Consider the following 24,368-nt stretch of genomic DNA (forward strand, 5'->3'; position numbering starts at 1 on the left):
CCGGAGTCCGCATGCAGACCCTGGAATTGGCGTGCACTGAGCCAGAACTCTGACGTGTTGCGACTGAACTGCTGTGGCGCAGCCGGTGAAGTGAGCGGACGTCTGATTGCCAAGCATCTTAAATAAAAGGCTGTTAAAAACGGCAGCCACATCTTCAGTTTCAGCAAAGAGAAGTTGATGCCAGCTTGCCAAGCCAGACGTCAACTTTTAAAAGTTACTGTTGAGTCCCACTGTCAAATGGAACAAAAACTGCGTAAATTAGCATAAATTATTAAATTGTTTGCATAAATAATTACATGCATTGTGAAATGTTTTTTGTTTGCTTATTTCTTTATTCATTGAATTAATTATCACGCCTTGTATTTGTTTCGCTCACACCACACCCAACATGATATGAGAAATGCCACTTGGACCTGCTGGAGGTAACCATTTTGTTCATATACAGTACAGTGGAACCTCAGTTTGCGAGTAACTTGGTTTACGAGTGTTTTGCAAGACGAGCAAAAATTTGTAATAAATTTTGACTTGATAAATGAGCGAGGTTTGCAGTACGAGTAGTATGTATACGCTTTGTCTGCTGAGCGTCATGTGATCAAAACTGAGCTGATGGTTCTTCTCTCTCTCGCTGTGGGATTGTGGGTAATCATCTCCTATTCTATGTCTGAGTCGGCGTGCCTCACTCATAGTAAACATCCGTACGAGTGTATACTGTTTACTACAGCATTAGCATTGAGACTGTGTGTGTGCGCGCGCGCTTGTGTGTGTATGTGGGTGTGTGTGTGCATGCGTGTGTGTGTGTGTGCTGTGACCTGCGAGTCCCCGTCTTGCACACTAAAACACAAAGCTGAGTCTCAGTACTTTAGCAACATCAGCTTTATTCAGCTTGAAACAGACACAGCAGTCAGGCAGGGCCCTGCACATTTATAATGTTCCTTGTAGCACCCATCGACGGCAGGCGCTTATAGCATGTCTGCGATCTTTTCAGATTCGGTTTTACGGCGAACTGCTACAGCGCTGAGAGACTGCGATTGCTTTGGGACGCTCTTCCGCGTGTCGTCCCGTTGGGTGGAATCCCACAAGAGTTTAGAAACTCACTCACACCAGCCAGGATTCTTTTCAAAGGTAAAGTGCAAGTTAATTTGTTTTATGTATTTTTACTTTATATTTTGTATTAATCATTTCTATATGAATAGTTTTGGGTTGTGGAACGAATCATCAGAGTTTCCATTATTTCTTATGGGAAAATTCACTTTGATATACGAGTGCTTTGGACTGCGAGCACGTTTCCGGAACAAATTATGCTCGCAAACCGAGGTTCCACTGTAGTTACTTGTAGCGCACATTGACGGCGGCTCTACCCTCGTACTTGTGGAACGTTGAGAAGCTTTTTGGCCATGGAAGGTTTACCCCGACGTTAGCTGGATGACGCTGAGCAGCGCCCCACTGCGCTTTGCCGTTTAAATCACTGCCCCTACTTTAAGTGCCACCTTCCTGAGGCATTGAATTGGTTTAGAGATGTGACGCTTGGTAAGACGACCGATTGTTCAAACCCACATTGAGGTACGACTCGCTCGTGGTTGTATTAGAGATCTGGCCTTGCACCCAGTGCTTGCTGGTTTGTGCTCTGGATAAGCACAGGTTTAGACAACAGAAGGTTGGATGAATTCTTTCATGAGGTGAAAGGTCAACATTACGTCTCAAAGAGGCTAATCCAAGCAGTGCTATTCTCGGAAAGGCCGCAGTTGGGGGTATCGCGAGATTTCATGTCTCTCTGTCTCATTTTGTTCAGCTGGAAGAGTCCCAGTCCACCTACCACAATACAATGAGGACAACTTTATATCTATGAATAAAAAAGGTCCCCAATTTGTTAGGATCTGGCGACTCTGTACGTTACTCGAGCGACTGGCCAGGCCAAACCGTCGCTAACTGCCTGGTTACGTCAGGGGCTCTAAATTGCGTTGACTTTGTCACATTAAGGCCCCTCATTTGTGTGTTCAATGGGTCGGAGTGTTTGAACACGGCAGAGGCTGATTTATAACGTGTGTGTTGTTACTGAGTTTTCAGAATAGGAAATGGAGAAAGCAATCAAGCGACCTTCCCAGAGTCAAACATTCCGATTTTTCTCAGGCCCACAGAGCTAACTTTGAACGTTGTTTAACAATACAACAAGAAATATTTTTCACTATTTAACTAGATCTTTATTAAAAAAATAATAATAAACCAAAACAGCCAGATGTGACCCACAATACAGCCTTTATTATTACTCAGCATGTAGAATTTCTGCACAGTGCGAAACATTAATAGCAGCCAAACATTTTCATTAAAAAGGTTTACAAATGAGTTAAGTACTTTTTTTGCACAAAATTTTGTGAACACTGATATAACATTAAAAAAGGCCGTCAGAATGAAAAGAATGGCATACATAACATTTTTGCATATATAATATATATATTTATTTATATATATATAAAATCTACCTTTTTCACAGAATAAGGAACAGAAAAGACTCGGAACTGAACAGCAGGGTCAACTGCAGAAAGCGTAAATGAGTGCCGGACCAAGCAGAGACCACCGGTTACGGCACAATCACGGGGTCATTTCAAGCTGCGCTCCCACTGCAGTGAACAAATCGCCCACACCGGTCTCACTAATCGGCAGCCATCTTCTCGTAGTTTATGCAGTAAGTTAGGAGACACCGCTGTAGTCTCGACGTCAGAGAAGCACATGACCACCATTAACACTCGCTGTACGCGTCACCTGAATTTCACTCCCGCTCATTCTGTAATACACAACAAGGGCACTTTCACCCGCAACCCTGAGCTGAGTTAGGCAGGTGTGACGGTGGAATGGCGGACGGATGAAAAGCAGACTTGGCCACAAACTTGAAACACTTCATAAACAGCAGTAAACACGGGTAGCCCTGGGTGATGTCCTCTCAGTGCTTATTACTGTATGTGACACCGCATCAGAGTGCTGCCAAGACGATCAGAGCTACACGCAAATGTAGTGCACTGTGGAAGGACACGTGTAAAGTAATCGTCGACGCGGAACACAAATCTGCAGAGTCAGAATTTACTGGAACAACCGCCAACTGCACAGTAACGTCAAGTTTCTTTTCCGGCTCGCAGTTAAACAAACGTCCGCCAACGCTATGTGTCTGTTAGAAATACAAAGTCGACACCAAATGATGACTTGGCACCTGAGCTCATTTAAAGTGAGCTTCACATGGTGTGGGTCTGTAAAGACCCTGCTGGCAGTCGCTCTTAATGAAGGGAACGCCAACAGAAAATCGAGCTGCAGTGGCACGGTCTTGAACATAAATAAAATGTGTTATTATAATTATTATTAAAGTTGCCTCTAGTATTGCTGCCATGCACAATGCAAGTCGGGAAGTTGTTGTTTGCGATGCTGGATCTGGCCTTCAAAAATGCAAAACTAGACCGAAGTACCCATGTGACGCACACGCGACAGAAAGGTGGTACTGCGTCATAGTTAAGAATGGATGAGATTTGTACAAGCAGACCCTAAGAACCGTTCATTACCTCGTTCATGTAGTCGAACCCGCTGCTGAGACGCACACGGCAAAGGGGGCTAAAACTATGAACTCCGCGGAGATGCTTGCTGAAGGGGGTTTCGTTACTGCAGAGACATGGGGTCACCTCGAGATAACCTCGTGTAGAACGCCAACTCCAGTTGACCCAGAGAGTTGAATTTGTAGGCGAGTCTCACGCATGAACAGCCGAGTCCTAAAATGGTAAATAAACGAGACTCTGCTCAGAGCTACAAACGAGTTAATAAAAGATTTACAATACAATCTCTATACTGAAAGTAAGCAGCAGCGTCTACGGAAAAGAAGAATTCCCAACTCTACAGCATGATAAGCAAACATTCAAAAAAACCAAAGAGAAAGCCCAAACGGTTCCACGCTCCGGTCTGCTCACTTGTTAGCAGTTGACATTCACTTCGTTGTTGGTTAGCCCGTGATTTTGTAAATGGCCGCGTCATCAGAGAGGGTCTTTGGAAATGATCCGTGATGAGATGACGACTCTGCCCACAGCTGCCTTGCACAACTGTGCACAAGTTTTAAAGCTGTTGGTGTTCATTCTGCAACCAGCAGGCCTCACAGCACCAAACGAGGCTTCACAGAGGTTGGCTGTTGATATTCTTCCACATTTGGAAAAAAGTGTTTGTGACGTTCATCGAGTCCTTAATGACTGGAGAGGTTTACGCTTTTAGAAAGGAAGGAAAGTGGGAAACAGAAGGACGCAAACACAAAATGTCTTACATCTTCCTGTGTCGTAGAAAACTGACAAGTCATAATGCAATACTTCTGGCTTATGAATGCACACGATCAAAAAAGACAGGAAGTCAATTTACACAATGCCCAGTCATACAGTATAGCCATGCATTAGCAGCAAAAACACATTCTATACAGAGAGACTTGTTGCTTGTTTGCTCGTATTTTTGTAATGTAACCCAAGTTACCTGCCAGGCACCGTCAGAGGTTCACAGAGGCACAGCTGACTTTCTGTCGATAATCATCTCGGCCTACGCTTAAACATAGAAACTTGAATAGCATATCATACAGTCTCTTCATCCCCCACTGTGGGAATCATATAAATCACTTTCAAGTTAGAAAAAATAGACAGAACAAGGACAAAAACAAGTCTTATATTGCACTCACATTATAGATTTTGTCTTCTTAACAAAAAGGTGCTTCAGAAAATGTGTACTAGCAACCGTTCGCACGTCAGAGTCATGTGTCTCTTTGTTTTTTTGCTACAGGCTAATAGCCATACAGTACAAAGATTCTCATTTTTAAAGGTTTTGTCTCTTTAAAATTCTACATTCACGTATCCAAAGGATGTGAAAGAAAAGGTAAAAAAAATGCACATACTGTATATACAACCAAGATAATTAACTAAAAGAAGAGTCCACTGAGTTACAAAAAACAAAAAGATGAGGTCTAGGGGTGAACTTTAAAGGCTAACAGTTCCTCTGAGTGCAAGTTGTTGAGCGAGCGAAGGTCAGGCAACTTCAGAAGAAGTTTGGTAAAAATGGAAGTTTCATTGGGGTGATTCTTCATAATTAGGCTCCTCAGCGCTCTGATCAGAGTTTCTTGTAACGCCTCCACGGAGTTCACATTTTCTATTCCTGAGCGATCTGAAATGGTAACACAGAGACAAGAGGATGTATGCCATTCCTGGTGTTAAGTTTAAATACAACAAATAAAAGGCACACACTCTAAATAATAGTGACCTTCACACTGAGGGTGGACAAACCTGACCGTCAATCCCAGCTACTCAGCTTTTAATCACCAAATTACTCCAACTGCAAATGGTGAGCTTTATGTCAAATAACTGACTAGTATTTTCTTTCAAACCCCCTCCTCAAAATGAGAGAGGGAGGTGGGGAGCCTGCATGACATACAGCGCATTGCTGCTCCCACCACGTGACGAACCACCTCAGGATCCCAAACTAGGACCCCAGTGCAGCCATGCAGCGGTGACACCTCAGCAGCACACTGGTTTAAATGGAGTGAAACAGTGTGACGTTTTTTTTTTACAGTGGCTGGAGTGCCAACCCTGCCATCAACCCCCAAGTTTTCCTCGCAGGCACACGTAAAGACAGGAAAGGCGGGGATGGGGACCCTCAGAACTCGGCACACACAACTGCTCTGACTAGCCCATCAGGTGCTGCACTCCTTTTAGATAACATTTCCAAGTGCCTTTCTCATCTCTCCGATATCCTGCTTTTAGGGTGTTTCCACTATTTTGTCACGCCAATATGGTAGGCCTTGGTCACAGGGCTGTGAGGTGAACAGCAGCAAAACTCACCGGACAGAGAGAGTATCTATGAAGCCATACGGTCAAAGGTGTTCCTACAATTAATGATGTTAGAAAACAACAGACAGAAAGTGAGTGTGGGGTGCAAGTCATGTGACGACCTAACAGCAGGCAATCGCAAGCTGTGAGCTGGAAAAAAAAAACCAGTAAGTCTGTGCAGGTGCCAATCCCAGTACGTCACACGCTGCCAATGTATGGCTGACTGTCTGAATGTGATGAGGGGGGCAACCTCAAAATATAAAACTAAATGCAACAACGGCAAGTTAAACACAGGTGTCAACATGAGCGTTCTCTTGGCGCATACCAAATGCAGAGGTTTGCCAAAGATTCAATCTCAGCAAGTCACTTATCCTGCTTATGTTACAACTGTAAAAAATATCTGTAAACAACTGTAACATCAACTTATCGTCTAAGTCACCTTGAATATAAAAAATAATAATTTATAGCAAACTCATTAAAACAAGATAATCCATCACTATATTCACATAACTATGTACCAGAAATATCTAAAACCACTGCAGGCCCCTTGTACACTGTAAGGCCTGAACAAAGTGCCATGCTGAGAGAGCCGTGGAAAACCAGACAACTGCCTGGCACAAAACTAGAAACTGAGGTTTATATTCATACAAAAAACATTCGCATTTGGTCAAAATAATGCATTTTTTTTTGCAGCTTCACTAATGTGTCTCAGGGAACAGTTTTAGCATTTTAAAGAAAAGTTAAGATTGTAACTACAGCTGGCTACTTTGCTCAAGATGCCCACCTTCATATACAGGAACCCACTTTGTTTTATTGTGGCCTGCCGTCATGTCAGTTGTGACCCTTTAATCTCAGCCTCTGGATGTGCAACTAACAATCTACAAAATGACGAGCGCGCCAGCTGAGAACCTAACTTTGGTTCATTTTGCCACCCTGGGTGTGTCCTTCACCTTTTTGACCTGGTCGACAACAGCGACTACAGTAAGTGACCACACATACACCTGCTCCGACACAACCTCTGGTGTCTAGGCCTGTTTTTGGGCGTTAGGGTAGCGTTATAAACTGCCATCGTGTTTGTCTCCCATCAATATCATTGACAACAAATGCTCTGTCACTTTTTTGTTTGTTTTATTTCACAATAGTTCAACGTGTAGTCTTCATGATGCAGAATAATGATTGTAGCTTAGAAAGTGAAGCACTGAACTGACGCACTTAAATGTCACCAAGAGGGACAATTTACTTACCAGCTGAAACGAGTACGACTGCCGTAAACAGACTCATCTCCTCTTCGCTAAGCTGCAGAGCAATTAACTTCTCACTGAACTCAAACATTGAATTCAGCAAGTCTCCTGCTCCCATTGATCGCAGAGTGTCCACACTGTACTTTTTTCCACTCAGGAAAGTGACAGTACGTTCCTTAGCATCAAACAAGGATGCAAAGCGAACCATTAAAACCTGTTAAAATTAATTTACAAAAAAATGTCAGAGTAGAAAAATGTTTATATATTTTTTAAAAGATTACTCTTTTCATTAACTTATTTAGATTTTCTTATAAAATCATTATTTCAAATCAGATTATTTTTTTCCATTGTGAGGAACATTCCTGGTAAATACTTGGCCTGCACTTTGTGTTTTAATGTACAGACAACAGTTCAGTCTTTAGAACAGTAATCAGAACAGATGTAGCACTTTGTTGAACCGTGTGTTGTGTGTGTGTGAACAGAGGACGCTGCCTTATTATTCTCAAACCAGCTTAGTCCTACTTTGGAAGGTCAAGGCCTGTCCCAGGAAACCTACAGAGCCACCAGTTAGTTGTGAGGCCCATTCATGCACACATCCATAGTCCCATGATGCCAATTAAACAAAAATCGTGTGCATTTTTGGGGATTTGAAACAAAAACTGAAAGAACTGAATTGAATAACAGAAGAAAACCCAGAAAGACACTGGGAAGAAGTGCAAACGTGTCCAACAGAACAGCAGGAACACAATTTAAATCCAGAATGCCAAGGCAACAACACTAACACTACAGGACATTACCAGGCACTAAAGTCACACAAGTGAGTATGAGCAGCAAGACATCCCAGGTACTGTGCATGCTGACATAATGGCAACAGTACCAATGCTCAAAGAGCATATTCATGTCATAAAATAGGAGTGTGCCAACCAACAGCCTGGCATGCCACCTTGCAATCATCTCTGTCAGGACAGGGTCTGGGTGCCTGCCAAACTTTACTGGAAAAACACAGCTTCAGGAAGCAGACTAACTGTAAGCTGTTGCACTCAAATGAGTGAAAATGAAGTAACACCGCAATCTTGATTTCTGAAGACAAAGCACTTCTTGTCTTTATGTGTTAATTCATTTTAGAAGTGACGGTCTGAAAGGAAGCTGTGCTGTGTTCAACAGGATAATAAAACTGTAGGTCAGTTCAAGAAAATTCAATGAAGCACATTTTTATTAATGTGATGTTTATAATTACAATTGTTGGAAATTTACATGTGAAAAAACACTGCGTCTTTTACCTCCATGCCATGCCATTTTCTTAACCTGCTTAATCCTGAGCAGGGTCACGTGAGGCTGGAACCTGCCGCAGCATTTGTAGGGTGCAAGGCAGGAATATTTTCCTGAAGAGGGCGCCATTCCATTGCAGGGGAACACACACACCCCACTGGGGCCAAGTTGGTGTCTCCAATCTGCCCAACCTGGACGTCCTTCTAATGCGTCTCTTTTAATTACGGTTTTAGCTTCCCCTTTGTTTCCTTAAAAGTTTTAATTTGTATTTACTTTATTTTAGGGGCATTAATGTTAATGTGTTTGGTGAAGAAGACATTACGGTAAACGTTAACATTATGCAAAGTTACTGTCTGTTGTACCTGCATTTTTATCACTCTAATTTAATATTGTTTTTTATCAATATGCTGCTGCTGGAGTATGTGAATTTCCCCTTGGGATTAATAAAGTATCTATCTATCTATAGCCTGCTATGGAAGTTACAATTGTCATCAAAAATGTTTTTTGAGGATTCAAACAAATTATATAATTCACAATGTTGACTCAAAGACACACCTTCTGGAACATCAGTTGAACATTAGAACATTCTAGACATGAACAGGCCACTCAGCCCAATAAAGCTCGCCAGTCTTTATTTAACAGTCTTTAAATAAGAAACTTGTAGCTTATTCCAAGTGTCTATCGTTCTTTGTGTAAAGAAAAACTTCCTAATGTCTGTGCGAAATTTACCCTTAACAAGTTTCCAACTGTGTCCCCGTGTTCTTGATGAACTCATTTTAAAATAACAGTCTCGATCCACTGGGCTAATTTTCTTCATAATTTTAAACACTTCAATCGTGTCACCTCTTAATCTTCTTTTGCTTGAACTGTAAAGGCTCAGCTCTTTTAAACTTTCCTCATAATTCAACCCCTGTAGCCCTGGAATCAGCCTAGTCGCTCTTCTCTGGACCTTTTCTAGTGCTGCTATGTCCTTTTTGTAGCCTGGAGACCAAAACTGCGCACAGTAGTCAAGATGAGGCCTCAGCAGTGTGTTATAAAGGTTGAGCATAATAACATAGAACGTGGAACTATAAATAAACTAAAACTATAAACTAAATAAACTATAAATAAACAGTCATCTATATGAAAAAAACACATCTGAACTTTAGTCCCAACTAAAATCTATAAATCCCAAGCAAATTAAAATGAACTAAATGGATCTCTGCGTACCTCAAAAGTGCCAGCTTTCAAAAGGCTGACTTGGTCGTGCTGGGAGAGATCTCTGAAGCCAGGAATGCGCTTTGCAAACTCCACGACCTCTCTTACTGCTGGAGTAAAACTCATCGAGAATTCCTCCCAAATGCCATGTCCAGATTTACAGGGGTCAACATATGGAGTCAAGCTCATTGGACACACCTGGATGGAAAAAAAAGAATCGCACCATGATCAGTTCTAACATTCTGTCCTGGACAACGTCACAAGCATCTGCACACACGTTTTAGGTGGCTGTTGGGCAAAGGCATCTTTATTAGGGTGGAGTCGTTTAACAAGAGCCCATCAAATATTCATCGAGCTCTGAAGATTTAGTTAGCTTTAAATGTTATGAGTTATGATCACTTTTTATCATTTAGTAGTGAACAATTCTTTTAGAATAAAACAAATTCAGCTGGAGATATTTTCATTAAGCGTGTCTTCCCATAACATTTTTCTATATGCTTTTTACAAGGAAGGGTGTACATTCCCACACCTCGGACCTGCCTAAATAGCTGCTTTAATTGCTTATTTATAATATGAATACAAAAACCTACATGCGGATTGTTTTTGTGCCAATACAACATATGACACTGTCTTTTTAATAAAGATAATAAACTGTGTATATAGAGTGAGTCAGTGCACCCTCACCAAGAACATGAAGTGGGTACATATTTTGCATGAGCGCATTGGAAAAGGGAACAAAATTCAAGAAGCCTTGTGGAGGAGAGCAAAAGTGAGAATTCTGGGAGATCTTAGCGATAACAATGACAAAACTGAATGGCTCCTGCGTATTTTAAGCAATATCTTCCTTGGCTGTTAATCCATCATCTGTGTTTAGAAAGGAAATGTTAACATCCATCCATCCACCAATTATCCAACCTGCTATATCCTAACTACAGGGTCACGGTGGTCCGCTGGAGCCAATCAAATACACAGGGTGCAAGGCAGGAAACAAACCCCGGGCAGGGCGCCAGCCCACCGAAGGAATGTTAACATGATTATAGAATTTAAATGGCGAACACTTGATAAAATCATCACAAAAATAATCTGAAAACCACTGTAAAACTTTCAAATTATAGATTTGTTTTTTCCTTAAATTTGTTTAGGAATGAGAAAATGCATTACCTCTTTAATAACATTGCTAACGCGCTGGAATTTGGGACGTCACAAGAGAACTTATTTAGCCATAAAAACAATTACAGTTTTCTGCCGCATTTTACTTAGGGGTTGGGTCATGCAGTTTAGGAAAACCGCAGTTATTTATAATGAAGCTGTGTGCACCAGTGACGCTATTATTATGCATGTGTATCTATTTTTACTCTGTCTGCATCTGTGTTATTTCTATTATTACTACTGTACTACACTACACTACACTCGCTCTCAGGCTGCAGATGGCCACTGTAGTTGAAAAAGCTAAACAGGAAATACTGTATAAACCCACCTATCAAGAGTATGGGCTTCATTCGAGATTGACTGGTGGTTGGAGTTGTTGCAGTGCTGGAGAATCACATCATCTCCGTCACTGTGGCAGAGTTGAAGAAGTCATCGTGTACATTTTTTTGGGTTACAAATACCTAAAGAGGTTTCAGTATACAAGACTGAGCAGTGGTAAAGTGGATGAAGTTGAGCTTCCCTGGAGGAACAACAATTTAAGATTCTGGAGTCCCTGCCCTCCTGCATACTAACCTGAATTCAATGAATCAGATGAGCCAATTTCTTTCCATATTTATTGGGGGCCTGGTTAGTGTGTGGCCAAAGCATATTTACAAGCACAGATGAACTAGCTGATCTTTCTGTTCCCATCACATCTCAGCTCAGACAAGGGCAAAGGGTTAATTAGGGTTGTGTCTGGTGTGGTTGTATGTACTGTTATTGTTATTATATGTATTTACATGTACAGTAATTGACCTTTTTGCATATGATGTTGTATATACTGCTCATTTCAAATCAAAAGACATCTAGCATTATGTAATGCTAATAACTGTGCATGGGTAGTGATTACTTCTTGAGTTATCATGTCCACCGACTCATAATCTGGCACACAAACACGCACACATAAACAGGCATCACTCTGAATGGGGAAAAATAACGTTCAGAGAGGCCTAAAGCTTGAACGTCTGAAATGTTCAGGTAGTGTGACAGAATCCTGGTCAAAAACCCAAGCATCCTGAGGACAACAGCAGGCAGTCAACATACCAATGTTATTTAACAGCAACCACAACAGTGAAAGGAGCATATTATCTTTAGGTACATTTTGAAATGTTATGACTTTGAATTATGAAAGCAGGGCAGATTTTCAAAGAGGAAGACATGCCTCAATCATCATAGAAAACATTTAACTTCAGTGGCAGATCTGTGCCATGTAAGTGAAATTTTGATGTGGCGAGGCTCAGATATGCCCTTCTGAAACAAGCATCTCCATTCAGGACTACAGTATGTTCGGCTTGTAAAAGAATGAATAAAACAGTTTGGAGGCGTAGAAAAATAAAAGAGACGTGGGCCCAACATGTCTTATGTTTTGCAGATAATCTGCGACTGACCATTCAATTGTGTGAGTATCAACAGGAATACATGGAATATGGCACTTTTTTTTTTTTAAATTGTTTGGTAAAAAAAATAACTGTAGTAACATATGGTTGCAAAGTATGTGATAAAGAGATTCATGATGCCAATCAGGCATTAAAAATGAAAAATGGTTATGAAAAAAATCAGTTTTACCAGACGTGTCTTAAATTCTTGAACCAAATTTTCCCCCTCAATGTCCCTTTGCTCTGACAGCATAATATAAAGCAGTACAAGACATAAAAAGGTGTGTACCTCAAACAAAGCTCGTTTGCAGTATGGATCCTAAAAATGTCCCGATGCAATTAAAAAAACAAAACACAAACATTGACCATGTCCTTTACGTACCACCCACGTGAATAAACTGCCAGCTGAGCATTTTAATGGACAGACAGAAGGTGCTCTTATGTCTGTTAATGGCAGTAGCTCATAACGTTCCCTGAAATTTAAAAATGTTAGCATATCAATGGGCTCTGGCAAACACTAAACAATAATCTGCCATCATTTTAATTTTGCTTAAGGGACAGAGCTCTGGGGACCAACAGTTTCTTTTCCTGCAGGAGATGTTTGAATCTAAAATTGTTTTCCTTTAATTAAAAGAAATGGTGTCCTGGAGAAAAACCTTCTTACTTTTTTTTTTTACTGATATCATCTAAAATTCAAAAACTAAAAAGTTGGGGTAGCATGTTGCTTCAGTAGTTAGCGCTGCAGCCTCAGTGCTCTAGGTCCTGAGTGTGAGTCATGGCCCAGGCACTGCCTGTATGGAGTTTTCACATTGGGGTTTTACTCACATGCCGAAGGCATACCAGACAGCTGAACTGGTGATTCTATTTGGCCTAATAAGTGAGTGTGGGTGTGGGTTTGTGGGTAAATGTGATCAGCCTACAGTCAGTTCTGCCAGGAAAGGTTACACCTCTCACAACCCTGAGCTGTAAAAGCTGCTTATGGCATGGATGAGTGGAATGAGGAGCACCAGGCCCTTTTGGGGAGGGTGAAATTAAAATGTGCAAAGACCTCAGAACTTTGAAAGATGCCTGTTTAAGAAAAAGTACTGAACAAGAAATTAATAAAGTGTAATTCATGATGCCTGCATCTGTTTAGCACCAGTTTTTCCTATGCATAAGTAAGATATGATATATATTTACCCTGATGTAAGGTTTTTGTGGTTAAAAAAGAAGAACTATAAATACTATAATTTAATAATATACATGATGAAGCTTAATAATTCATTTTCCTCCAAACAGTAAACAATTCTATTCATACATATATATCTCACAAAAAAATAAACTCACCAAATGCATTCTGTTTCCTCCTCTCCACCCTGGGCCACTGACGCTTCTGTTATTTAACACCTCGGCATCTGCACAGTTTAAGCCTTTGTGTGAAAACCCATTTGAATAGTTTGGGCAGTGGCCATTCGACAGCCTGTTGTTGTTGTAACTGGGGCAGAAAGCTGAAGTGTCACTTGGCATGTACAATGTCTGCTGGACTGAATACTGGCAGCCACTGTAGCTGTTCCTATTGTGTGGAGATCTTATTTCCCCTTCTGTGCTCTTACCAAGATCCTGGTTTGCATGCTGCGATTGAAGGTCTTCATCTGTATTGCTCAGCTGTTCCTGGTTATACATAAAAGTCTCTTTATGAGCTCTTGTGACGGTGCCTATAACTTCATCCTCACTATTATCAGACCCAAATGGGCTTTCAGTTGTCTCCATCTTCTCCAGACTGGAATCCAAAGTCTCCGTCTCTACCTGATACTCCTGTGGGGGTGCAGGTGAAGAAGAGCTGGACGCTGAGGAGGATGAAGATCTAAAATCTGCTGAACCTTCAGGAGATGATTCTCCTGGTAGAGTCTGTCTATTTAGCTGATTATTATTCATCATATTGTTCATGGCACTCTGCATTTCTAGTAACATTCTTTGTTTTTCTCGTTTTGGGATACGTCCAAAGCGAACAGCTGAAAAAATAAAAGGTTTACCAACATATTTAGATGAAGAGTTTATTCTTAGTCTTACTTTCAAATAACAAAACTTTACCTTTAAGTTTTTAGTATGCCAAACCCCACCACATTTACAAAGCCAATGAAAAGAAACAGTAAATTATAAAGCTCTGCAGACACTTACCATCTCTAGACATTCCAACCAATAAACATTTTTTAAAACGACACTGCTGACAGCGGTTTCTGTTTATCCTCATTATTGGGCAGTTTTCATTTTTAAGGCACTTTTTGTACTGAATGTTTTGTTGAATGCTTCTTCTAAAAAAACCCTGCAAGATGAACAAGAAAAAAAAACATACTATCTGGTTTACTGTAGTCTACTGTACTGTAGATTATGTTGGTCAACACTGTAAAATAACACCATGTATAATGTTATGCCCAAAATGCTGTTATCCTATTTCTCACATAATGAAATACTGCATTCTTCTTAATAACCCTTAATTGCCCTTAACCTAAAAATTGCTCCAGGGCTTCTGTACAATGGCAGGCCCTGTGTCCTGACCTCCAAAGCTCATGCAAAAAGATAATTAACCCTTGGAAATTAATAAGGTATATCTAATCAAAACAAAATATTATATTGTATATATAAAGCACATCAATTATCTTTGTACTGCAAAGAAAATTTCTAAGGAAGGTTTGTTATGTTATTATCTATTAACGTTTCTAGACATCTTATTATTCAAAAAAAGTACAAATGGTGAGTCCTTGATGATTTAGAGCAGAAAGAAACTGTCGACTGTAGTAGAGTGCTACTGCTCTGTTGTCCACTTCTAAGAGCTCGGTCTTATCAGAAAGTCAAAGGCAGATGCAGGCTACCACACACAAATGTTTACTTTGCACTTCACATCATCTGCAAAAATGTGTTTATTATTAACTTTGAGAGTATGTAACTCATTGGTATTGAATTTTCACTGTTCCTTTTGCAGCTAGCACTATCATAAGTCACTTTACAAAGCAGTTATCAGCATTACAAGACACCAGTGTCAGTTGATTATAGAAAGTGCAATATATATATAACTATGTTACATACACTGTAATATATTCAGCATTGAAGGAAAATATGGGAAATATAAACAAATACACTAACTTCAGAAAGAATACAACACAAAAATAAAGACTATTGTCCAATAATGCAAAGTTTAATTTGAAGTTAATATTGTACAAGTGACTATCCACCACTTTCAGTGTTTTTACTTGAATGATGTTCTTCAGTGCTTTCTAAAACATGTCATGTCATTTTCTAACCTGCTTAGTCCTGAACAGGGTCACAGGGGATGAGCTGAAGCCTATCCCAACTAGCACAGGGCACAAGGCAGAAACAAACCCTGGACAGGGTGTCAGTCCAACGCAGGATGAGAAAACACACACACACACACACACACACTAGGGCCAGCTCAACATCACCAATTCACCTAATCTACAAGTCTTTGGACCGTGGGAAACTGAAGCACCAGGAGGAAACCCACAAAGATATCAGGAGAACATGCAAACTCCACACAGGGAGGACCTGAGATGCGATCCCTAGTCTCCTTACTGTGAGGCAGTAGTGTTGTCACCGCGCCACTGTGCAGAAGCCCTTGCAAAAACATACCTTACATAAAAGCAAAGTGACAATGACATTACAGCCAAACGTGACAGCAATTAACTCACCTTACAGCCTTCACAGGCATGGACACCGTAGTGAAATCCAGATGCCACATCTCCACATACTTTACATAGAAGCACCATTCCATTAATTTCTAGAAAAATAAAATATAATTTAAGCATATATACTACTTAACAAGTTTTATAATTTGTCATCGTTATCCTGAATAAAATGCGCTAACTGGGTAGTTTTATCTTCAAATCGCCAGTCTTATAATTTGAAAACATGCACCATCTGTTTACTTTACCCACAGACGGACTCAAACAGTGCCGGTGCCACTTACTGGTAATGCCACACTTGCTGGCTGTGGAGTGGCCAATCTTAGCTGTGGAATGGGAGCGGCCATGGCTGTGATTTCCTCGGTTTTCTCCCACTGCACTCGCTCTTCTGCTGGGAGACGGGGGCAGGGAGTGGTAACTGCTGTTAGAGCTGTCACTGTGGCAGGACTCGGGGCTCGACGCAGAGCTTGAAGAGCTGATATAAGCTATTACACCACCTAAAATAAAGGACATGGTCACAGTTACCTTCTTTAAATGAACCGCCATTAGTAAGGACTTCCTAGCAATGACTGAACTGCTGCATTATAGAAGTTATTATGTATTATAATATTCATTTTAACCTAATAGTAAACTTTGTTTGATGTGCTTCAGTTTGCTCTGTATTAGCAAACAACACTCAAACAAGTTTAAAGAAGCAATCGTTTAATTACCAAAAATCAACCGCATACTTTAAAATTAAATGCTCTGAGAAAAGTATTACATATTTCTTTTTTTAAACAAAACATTAATTTAAAACAATTACCAGTATTACATAATTATTGTTGACAATGGTAGAGCTTTTAGCAACTGTTGGATAATCAAATATTACTGTAAATCAGGTAGAATATAACTTAGTTTTTCACTTGTAAAAACGTTTGTGTTTGAAGTATTTCAGAATATGATTCTATATCAGAAAGGAAAGTGAAAAAAGAAACAGTAGAGAAAAATGATAAGAAATTTGTCCAAAGTATTGCAAACACTCTACAGAAGTATAACGTACAAGTAAGTCATCTCTTCAGTGTTGATGGCAGTCACTTGCCTGTTGTGGTTCACAAAGGGACAGCCCTTCGGCTTTATTTTTTAACCCTTCTTTTTATGGTGAACACCATCCTAAAGTACTTTAAATACAATGACTTTTTTTTTGATTTAACACTCGCTGCACAGGGAGGTGAACTGGCATGATCATGGTCACACTGAGTCAGCCGGAGGTTTCAAGTCTGCAATCTTGTGTTTTCCAGTACCGGGCTGTTAAAGTTATATTAAAAATTAAAAATAAAAAACAGTAACACATTAATAGATTTTTAAAAAGCACCACTGACTTCTAAGCCTTAATTACAACAATCATCAAGCAAGAATGGAATCATCATCAGGAAAAGACGTTTGAGAAAACAACATATTTTCTGTAAGAATTTTGGACGGAGCAATATTCCATATTTTCATTTGCTTTGAGCTATCTTTATCATAGCTATCTTTAGTGTTAATTGTTGTTTTTTCCAATCCTGTAATTATGTTTTCCATTAATTATATTTTCCAATGTAATATTTTCTTGGAGTTCTCAGGATAATAATATTCCTGCAGTGCTGTAAGTAGTATAAGAATCTGTAGAAACTAATAACAACAGTGTAGTGAGTGACACAGAGCAGACTGCATGTCTGGCCTCTAACATGGTAAAATTAAATTGTCAAAATGTAATTTATATGTCTAGTGTAGTTAAATAAGAAACCTCACGAACATTCAACACAAATAAAAAATGAAAATGACATATGTGCCAATGGTCCCAAGGTGACACTTCAAAGAGTGATCATCACTAGCTAACTCCCTCACTAATATGATCCGCCTCACCTTGCATTTCTCATTATACCTTTTGGTCTCACCCGAGCCTCCCTGCTCATTTTGTCCACCTCAGGACCCTCCAGTACCTTTTGGCAAAACACCCGTGTTCATAAATGCAAGCTAAGCTTCACATTAAATGTCTAGGCCAGTGATGCCAGCCTGCACATTCTTCACATTTTAATTGCTGCCAAAGATAACCCATAGAGGATTAATCCTCAGCTGTTTGACCCTGATGAATGCCTCTCCATGACAGTTTCTATTACCTGTATTCATCATACAGGCCTTACTCTGCTAACAGCTGCTCCTTCAGTCAGGTGTGTTCCAACAGCCTGGTCCAAAAGCTAATCAATCCACGGTTTTCTATCCTATGTGTTCTTAGACATCCATTTCACTAACAGAATAATCAGGAAACCTATCAAGAAGAAGAGGATATGATGTGTGTGATTTTGATAACTGCAAAGCTCTCAAAAAGATCATAATTACAAAGATTTTAAAACATAGTTAATTCAGAAGAACAAATACAGGTGCAAACAGCAACACACCTTGCAAGTAATGCTATTCTCACCCTCATCTGTCTATTGTAAAATGCCATTGATAGACACCACACATTAGAAGAACCTTAACAAATTAAGTATAAAGCAATCACACTCCTGGGGGCTAAATACAAGACAAAACTATGGGCAGTTTTGTAACACACTACTTCATTTTTAATAGTGTGGGTCTCCTGTATCTGCATGAGTGCTTTAGGAACATCAGTCCATCATGTGTTTTATATTTTTATTAAGAACTGGCCTCCAGCAAATACACAACTACTCAGTGGCAGCCCTTGGGGCAGAGACAGGCTGCTGATCACCTTGTGCAGAGAAACAGACAGGCCACAGTTAGTCAACTAACAACTGAGTTCTGTTAAAACAAGAATACCAGAATGCAAAACCCCTCATGGACCGAGAGTTTCATTTTATTTCAATTTCAAGAGTTTCATTTCTGTCAATGAATAACAAGATGGTAAGAATTTAGTGGGCTAAGGGGCACAATTACTGGTCTGATGAATCTCAATATCTTCTAAGTCATGGCAGAGTCAGCATGCAATGAAAAATCACTTTTAATCTATAATGTCAGCAAGCAGTGATATCCATGATATGAGGCATGAGAGTGGTTTGCGCCCTTGAAGTTCAATGTCTGAGGGGACAGATGGCTTAAAGTGGAAAAGCTGAAGTACCTTGGCCTCTTTATCACATGTAAAATGGAGACAGGATTGTCACATTGACCAGTTAACTGGTGCCGTGGCTGCAGATGTTGTACTGGGCAGTCTCTCCAGATCAGCCAGCTTCCTCATGCTGAAGAATGGTGTGGTAGTTACTCGTGTCAAATATGATGCTGCATTTTTGGTAGGTGGGTGTTTGAGGAGTCAAGGACCTCAACATTCCAGAAGAACCTTAGCCTACAGCTACGGATTGTCTGGATCAAGTGCAGCCACTTGGGGTGATTTGGATATCAGATGAAAAGGTCATTTGGGTTACTTCCATGGATGATGTACTGTGTGCAGTCAAGGACAAGACTATGCAAATGTCCAATTGCATGCTAAAGGAATTATACTTCTAAATGAGCTGGAGACAATCACTGAGGAAAAGAAGTCCTGGTCTGACCCTCCTCTTCAACTTTCAGTAAGACAAAGTAGTGCTAAAGATGAGACAAGTTAATTCTAACTTGAACTACAGCTCAATACTAATTTTGGAGAAGAACATATTCAAATAATACTGTCTGATTTAACAGAAAACTAATATTAATTCTTATATATACTGTAATTGGGTATTATGTTAGAATTAACTGAGAGATGCACTTCATTCTGTTGTTGAACCGGCCCTGTTTATGAAAATGTAAAATAAATACCACAAATCTACTGGATATCATTTAGCTCATACCAAAGTCGTGCTACTGAGGCCACAGCACTTGCACCCTAAAAATAAAATGTAGGATTACTTACAAAACCCCAAATGTCCAATTCCAGAAGCCTCTTACTCCTACTCAATGATTTCTTTACTGCAGTTGGGGTTCACAGCCTGTCATAACACAAGGCAGGGACCAAGCCCGCTCATGACACCAGTCTGTTCTGACACCAGACCACAATTCACTTTGGGCAGGTTGAGATTTGAATCCAGTCTCCTGGAGTGGTGTGGCTGGCAGCAGTGTTAATCACAGTGCCATTGTGCAACTCTATTAGTAAGATCTCGCCATCCATTTTTAAAGCTGCCCTATCCAGACACTAATACTGCATTTAAAAAATCACTTTATTAAGTTCTAGTTAGGCATGTGCTGAAAAATGAAAGATCTAAATTCCTCTCTGAACAGCCAGGCAAGTTCTTTCATTCTTTGCTGCTTTAAGTGACCTAATTTGAATATTTTAAAGTATGAAAAGTTGGATAACACTATTACATAACTGAGTTTGATCCACATGGAGATGGATTCAGAAACAGTTCAACTAGAAGCTCATCAGACAAAGATATTAGCGACTCAGTTAACCCTTAAAGAAGCCTTTGCCAAAATACTTTTTTGGATATCACAAAATTGATTTCCATTTTAGTAAAACATAGAAAACACAAGACATGTCATCTGTTGTAAAAACTAATTCAAGAAATCAAACAATTTCCAAAATACTCAAAATAAGCTTTTATTAAAATCATAAATAACCTGGGGCCTCATGCATAACGCCGTGCGTAGAATTTGCACTATAACATGACGTAAGCACAAAAGTGGAAATGTACTTGTGCACAAAAAAATCCAGATGCATAAATCTGTGCATTCGCCAACTTCCATGTTCTTCCGCTACATAAATCACAGTCAGCGTGGAAATTAACAGATATGCACACGTCTGCTTCCCCACCCCAACTCCTCCTAGAATTATGCCTCTTTGAATATGCAAATCAATATAAATAGCCCTTAAGCTCAGTGTTTGGTGAAAAGGCAATGGCAAAAGCACGAGGCAAAATAGAACTTCAGCGAATACCAAGTGCAGGCAAAGAAAAGCATACTATTTGTTGGTTTAAACAGTGGTATAAACAACAAAAGGAAGTGGATTGAGTGACATAGCGTGTCGGAGAAATACGAAAGCTCAAGTTCACAAAGTCGCACAGTGCCCAAAATAAAAAAGAAGTTGTCAGATATCAAAGTCGACGTGAAAAGGCAAGTCGTAGCCCACCATCTGAGTGTCATATGAAAGCCTATTAGGATACAGAGAAAAAAATAATCTTGAAATTTCCACTTTAATCACATAGTTTATTTTGTCATTAAAGCAGAACATCATAAACTTCATCTTACAATTGTTTAATTTACTAGTTTTTCAATCCCATCGTAACTAAAGTAGCACATTAAATGCTTTGTTTTGTATTTGATCTTCTATGTTGTCTATGTGTGTGAATCACTACATGCTTCCGGGCTTTCTCTTCCTCCGACAGGACACAGAATCCATTACATTTGTGATATTACAGCTCTCTGAATAATTAAAATACTGAGATGTATACTTGATATCATCTTCATGATGATAGGAGTTAAAGCATGTTATTAAACATGAGAACACGGTGGCGCAGTGATTGTTCATGTCTCATGCAAGATGCTTGCTGTGTCGTGCGTGACCTTTGATGAAATACTTTATTGCAGCAGTACTGTCACTTTCAAACATACTAACCACCAATTCCTGTCCTTACTGTTATTTCTCCAAATACCCAATCGCCATACAATCAGTTCTGTAATAGACGTTAAGCCATCTGTAAGCTTAGAACGCTGATTCTTCAAAACTTTTAAGGAACACTGAAATATCTTCGTAGTACATTTTTAATTATTCTATCCATCTATCCTTCCAGTGTCACATCAGCACGAGCAAGAATACAGCGTGAGGCGGGAACAATCCGTGAACGGAGCGCCAGCAGCTCACTAGCGCAGCGGGAACGTATCCTCACATGTTTATTAACAAGATATATTATTTAAATGAAGTTAAATGTTTATCTGTATAATATAATAAACATATTTTGCTGCATTTCATCTTAAAAATGATATCATCATCATATGTAAATACACGCTTTATAAAGTGGCTCAGGTTGTGCAATATTATAACTTTCGCAAGTTTACAGTGAGGTGGTTGTACTAATAAGTACAAACAGTTCTACAAGGAGCACTTGATGGACTGATTGAGTGCGTTTATAGTTCTTGGGATGAAACTGTTTCTGAACCGCGAGGAAAGGCTCTGAAGCGTTTGCTGTATGAGTGTAGTTCAATAGATAGCATGGCTGAGGCAGCGTATGCTTGATGCTGTATACCGATAATTCTCTTTCCAATAAGATGCTGTACAGCTGTGATTCACACTCAGATACAGTGATATAAATACTCTGAGTGGTGCAGTGAGAGTAATATGGAAAAATATTATCCGGTGTGGCAACCCCTAATGGGAGCAGCTTCAGCAACTAGGGAAAGCAAGCCTCCCCCCACGCCCACTATTCCCACCACACATTCTACAGGGGCACCATCGAGGCATCAGCGTGTGGTTTGGGAACTGCAGTGCCTTTGAATACACGGACCTACAACAGATAATGCACATAATGGAAAAGATTGTTGAGCCCTCTCTACCCTTCATTAATGACATCTCAATTAAGCATTACAACTGTAAAGCCTATAGAGAGAGACAGAATGCTGCCATTTCCTGCAACAGGTTCAACCCCTTGGCTGTCCAGAATGAATTCTGTGCTTCTCCCCCATTTTTCAGACTTGCTCCTGGTAGGTTATTTATAGGGAGTGCATTTGTTACTACTGTTTAATTACTATTAATGTATGTATGTATATCTATTCCACTTATTACTATATGTTCATTACATATTATTTCTCTATACAGTTTAATATAGTTCTTCACTTGACTTGCACTTGTCATGTTTATGTTGCATCGTGGTCCTGGGGAACATTATTTCGTACCAGTGCATGCTGCAAAAATGTCAATGGATGGCATGATTACATAAAGCCATTTGGCTTGGCACTCCTAAAATCTTAAACTGTCGTAGGGAGACAACCTTGGTTGGGTTGCTAGTCTACCGCTGGGCACACCCACACAGTCACAAATCCGGGTCAATTCACCATTCCCATGATAAAATGGTAATGACAAATTTTTCCAAAATATGCCACTAGGAAGCCAAGATGTAGTTCGTTCTATGTTTTCAATTTAAGCACGTCCCCATGACATCTTTATTAAATTTCGTGATTGTACCGACCCTTTCACATTACTACAGAAGCCTAGAAAAACAATATCTCAGTTGCATTCCTCATGCAGATAGAAACGGCAAACCGCGATTAATGAAATACTTTAATAGTTAATAATCTAAATCTGTAAGAAATCAAAGAGTGCTACCGCAGGTGGTGAAACTCTTTTCTCTAAATAAAACCACATATAGTTCTCCGCAATAACACGGTTTCACTTGTGTTCTCAAAAGCCCAATTTCACGTTCCCGAATACCGCTGATAGAATTGCGCAAGAGGCTCCTACTGACTCGAGGTTTCCTTCGCCGTCCCCACGTGACCCGCCCTCTAGCTCCGCCCATTTCCATCCCCGTCGAGACCCCGCCTCATGAAAAACTGGGTCATGGCAAGCAGGCTGCGCCTCCGCCTCACGTGTCTCCGCCAGTGGTCGCCCTCACGAGTCCACGGCGTAGAATTATGCAATGCCTACGTCATCAAGGCTCTCAGTCAATCAGAAGGGACGCAGGGCGAGCGTAAACACAGCTGCACATGGCTAGGGAAGCCGGTCCATGTGAGTACAGGAACTGCACCGCTGCTGCTGACCGCCGAGCTGACAATTACAAGCGCGAGTCCTCGTAACCCATTTATCTGACAGTCGCACTTGACAAGACTTATTTCAGTTTTATTTATATCCTCAAAAGCAGCACATTTTATGCATTTAACCCAAACGTATGCTTTTGAGAAACAGACTGTCAGCCTTTAAATAGCACTTTAAAGGGTCTCAGAGCTCATTTCCGCGTTAAGGACTACGCTTTCCAAGCATATGTAAATAAAATTCCCCTCGAATACTCACTGGCTTTAGCGGAATCCATTTTTCGTGGAATTCTCTCAAAGAACACGGGCTCTGTTCCTGCGATCTCGACGATAAGCGACAGTTCTATGCAGTGCAGCAGGACGACTCGGTCGCGCTCGTTTTCACTGCAAAGAGACGACAGCCGCGTTTTCCATTTTTTTTTCTTCCTGGAAGATAAGAGTTCACGATTTTTGTGTCCTGTCAATGCCTGCTCCTGGTAGAAATATTCACCACAACAGCAAGAAGAATGCTATCGCTGGCATTCACAAACCTGGGTAGCGACGGAGCGCTTTCTCTTTCTAATAAAAAAATGTTTGAAAATATTCCAGTCTTCCCTTTCTGTCGCAGTTTTGTTTTAAAATATGAAATGCAATATAAAATGTAAAAAAAGAAAAAAACAAGCGGGCGGGAACCGAGTACAACTCCTTTCCGCAGCCTGTACAGTACAAAATGTACTCATACACTCAAACCATGTGACCTAAATCTGTCTTCTGCGCGAAGCTCCGCCCCCCGCGCGTTCCGCGGCTGCTTTAACCCAGTGACACAGTTTTAAAGGGTAAAGGTCACGTGGAAGAGGGGCAGGCGAACCTGCTGCAGAAATTTTATCTTTCACTGTGACCACAATGGGACACGAAGTGCTTGTAAAGAAGGCGCTT

The 24,368-nt window shown here is 40.3% G+C and overlaps 1 protein-coding gene across 2 annotated transcripts; it reads right to left on the reverse strand.

The window, feature by feature from the left end:
- Positions 1–4,461: 4,461 nt before the first annotated feature.
- nr1d2a (nuclear receptor subfamily 1, group D, member 2a) lies at positions 4,462–24,168 on the reverse strand. Of its 2 annotated transcripts, XM_028818161.2 has the most exons (8): positions 23,713–24,168; positions 16,058–16,270; positions 15,780–15,868; positions 14,254–14,398; positions 13,423–14,087; positions 9,545–9,730; positions 7,070–7,280; positions 4,462–5,163 (listed from the first exon to the last, which is right to left on the reverse strand). In XM_028818161.2, exons 1-8 carry the CDS (start codon positions 23,729–23,731, stop codon positions 4,967–4,969), a joined length of 1,725 nt encoding a protein of 574 aa, XP_028673994.1. In that variant the 5' UTR covers positions 23,732–24,168; the 3' UTR covers positions 4,462–4,966. The 2 variants fall into 2 exon arrangements, with proteins under 2 accessions (XP_028673994.1, XP_028673995.1); XM_028818162.2 differs by lacking the exon at positions 7,070–7,280 and having other exon boundaries at positions 5,000–5,163.
- Positions 24,169–24,368: the final 200 nt, after the last annotated feature.

Source organism: Erpetoichthys calabaricus, chromosome 13 (assembly GCF_900747795.2).
Source record: "Erpetoichthys calabaricus chromosome 13, fErpCal1.3, whole genome shotgun sequence".
In the NCBI taxonomy this organism is placed as follows: domain Eukaryota; kingdom Metazoa; phylum Chordata; class Cladistia; order Polypteriformes; family Polypteridae; genus Erpetoichthys; species Erpetoichthys calabaricus.

Coding starts and splice junctions, on each gene's coding strand:
- nr1d2a (XM_028818161.2), bottom strand. Junction 9,731..13,422: donor GAGGAAACAGAATGCATTTG/GTGAGTTTATTT, acceptor TTTTCCATCCAG/GTGTGTCCAATGAGCTTGAC. Junction 7,281..9,544: donor TGAAAGCTGGCACTTTTGAG/GTACGCAGAGAT, acceptor TAATTTTAACAG/GTTTTAATGGTTCGCTTTGC.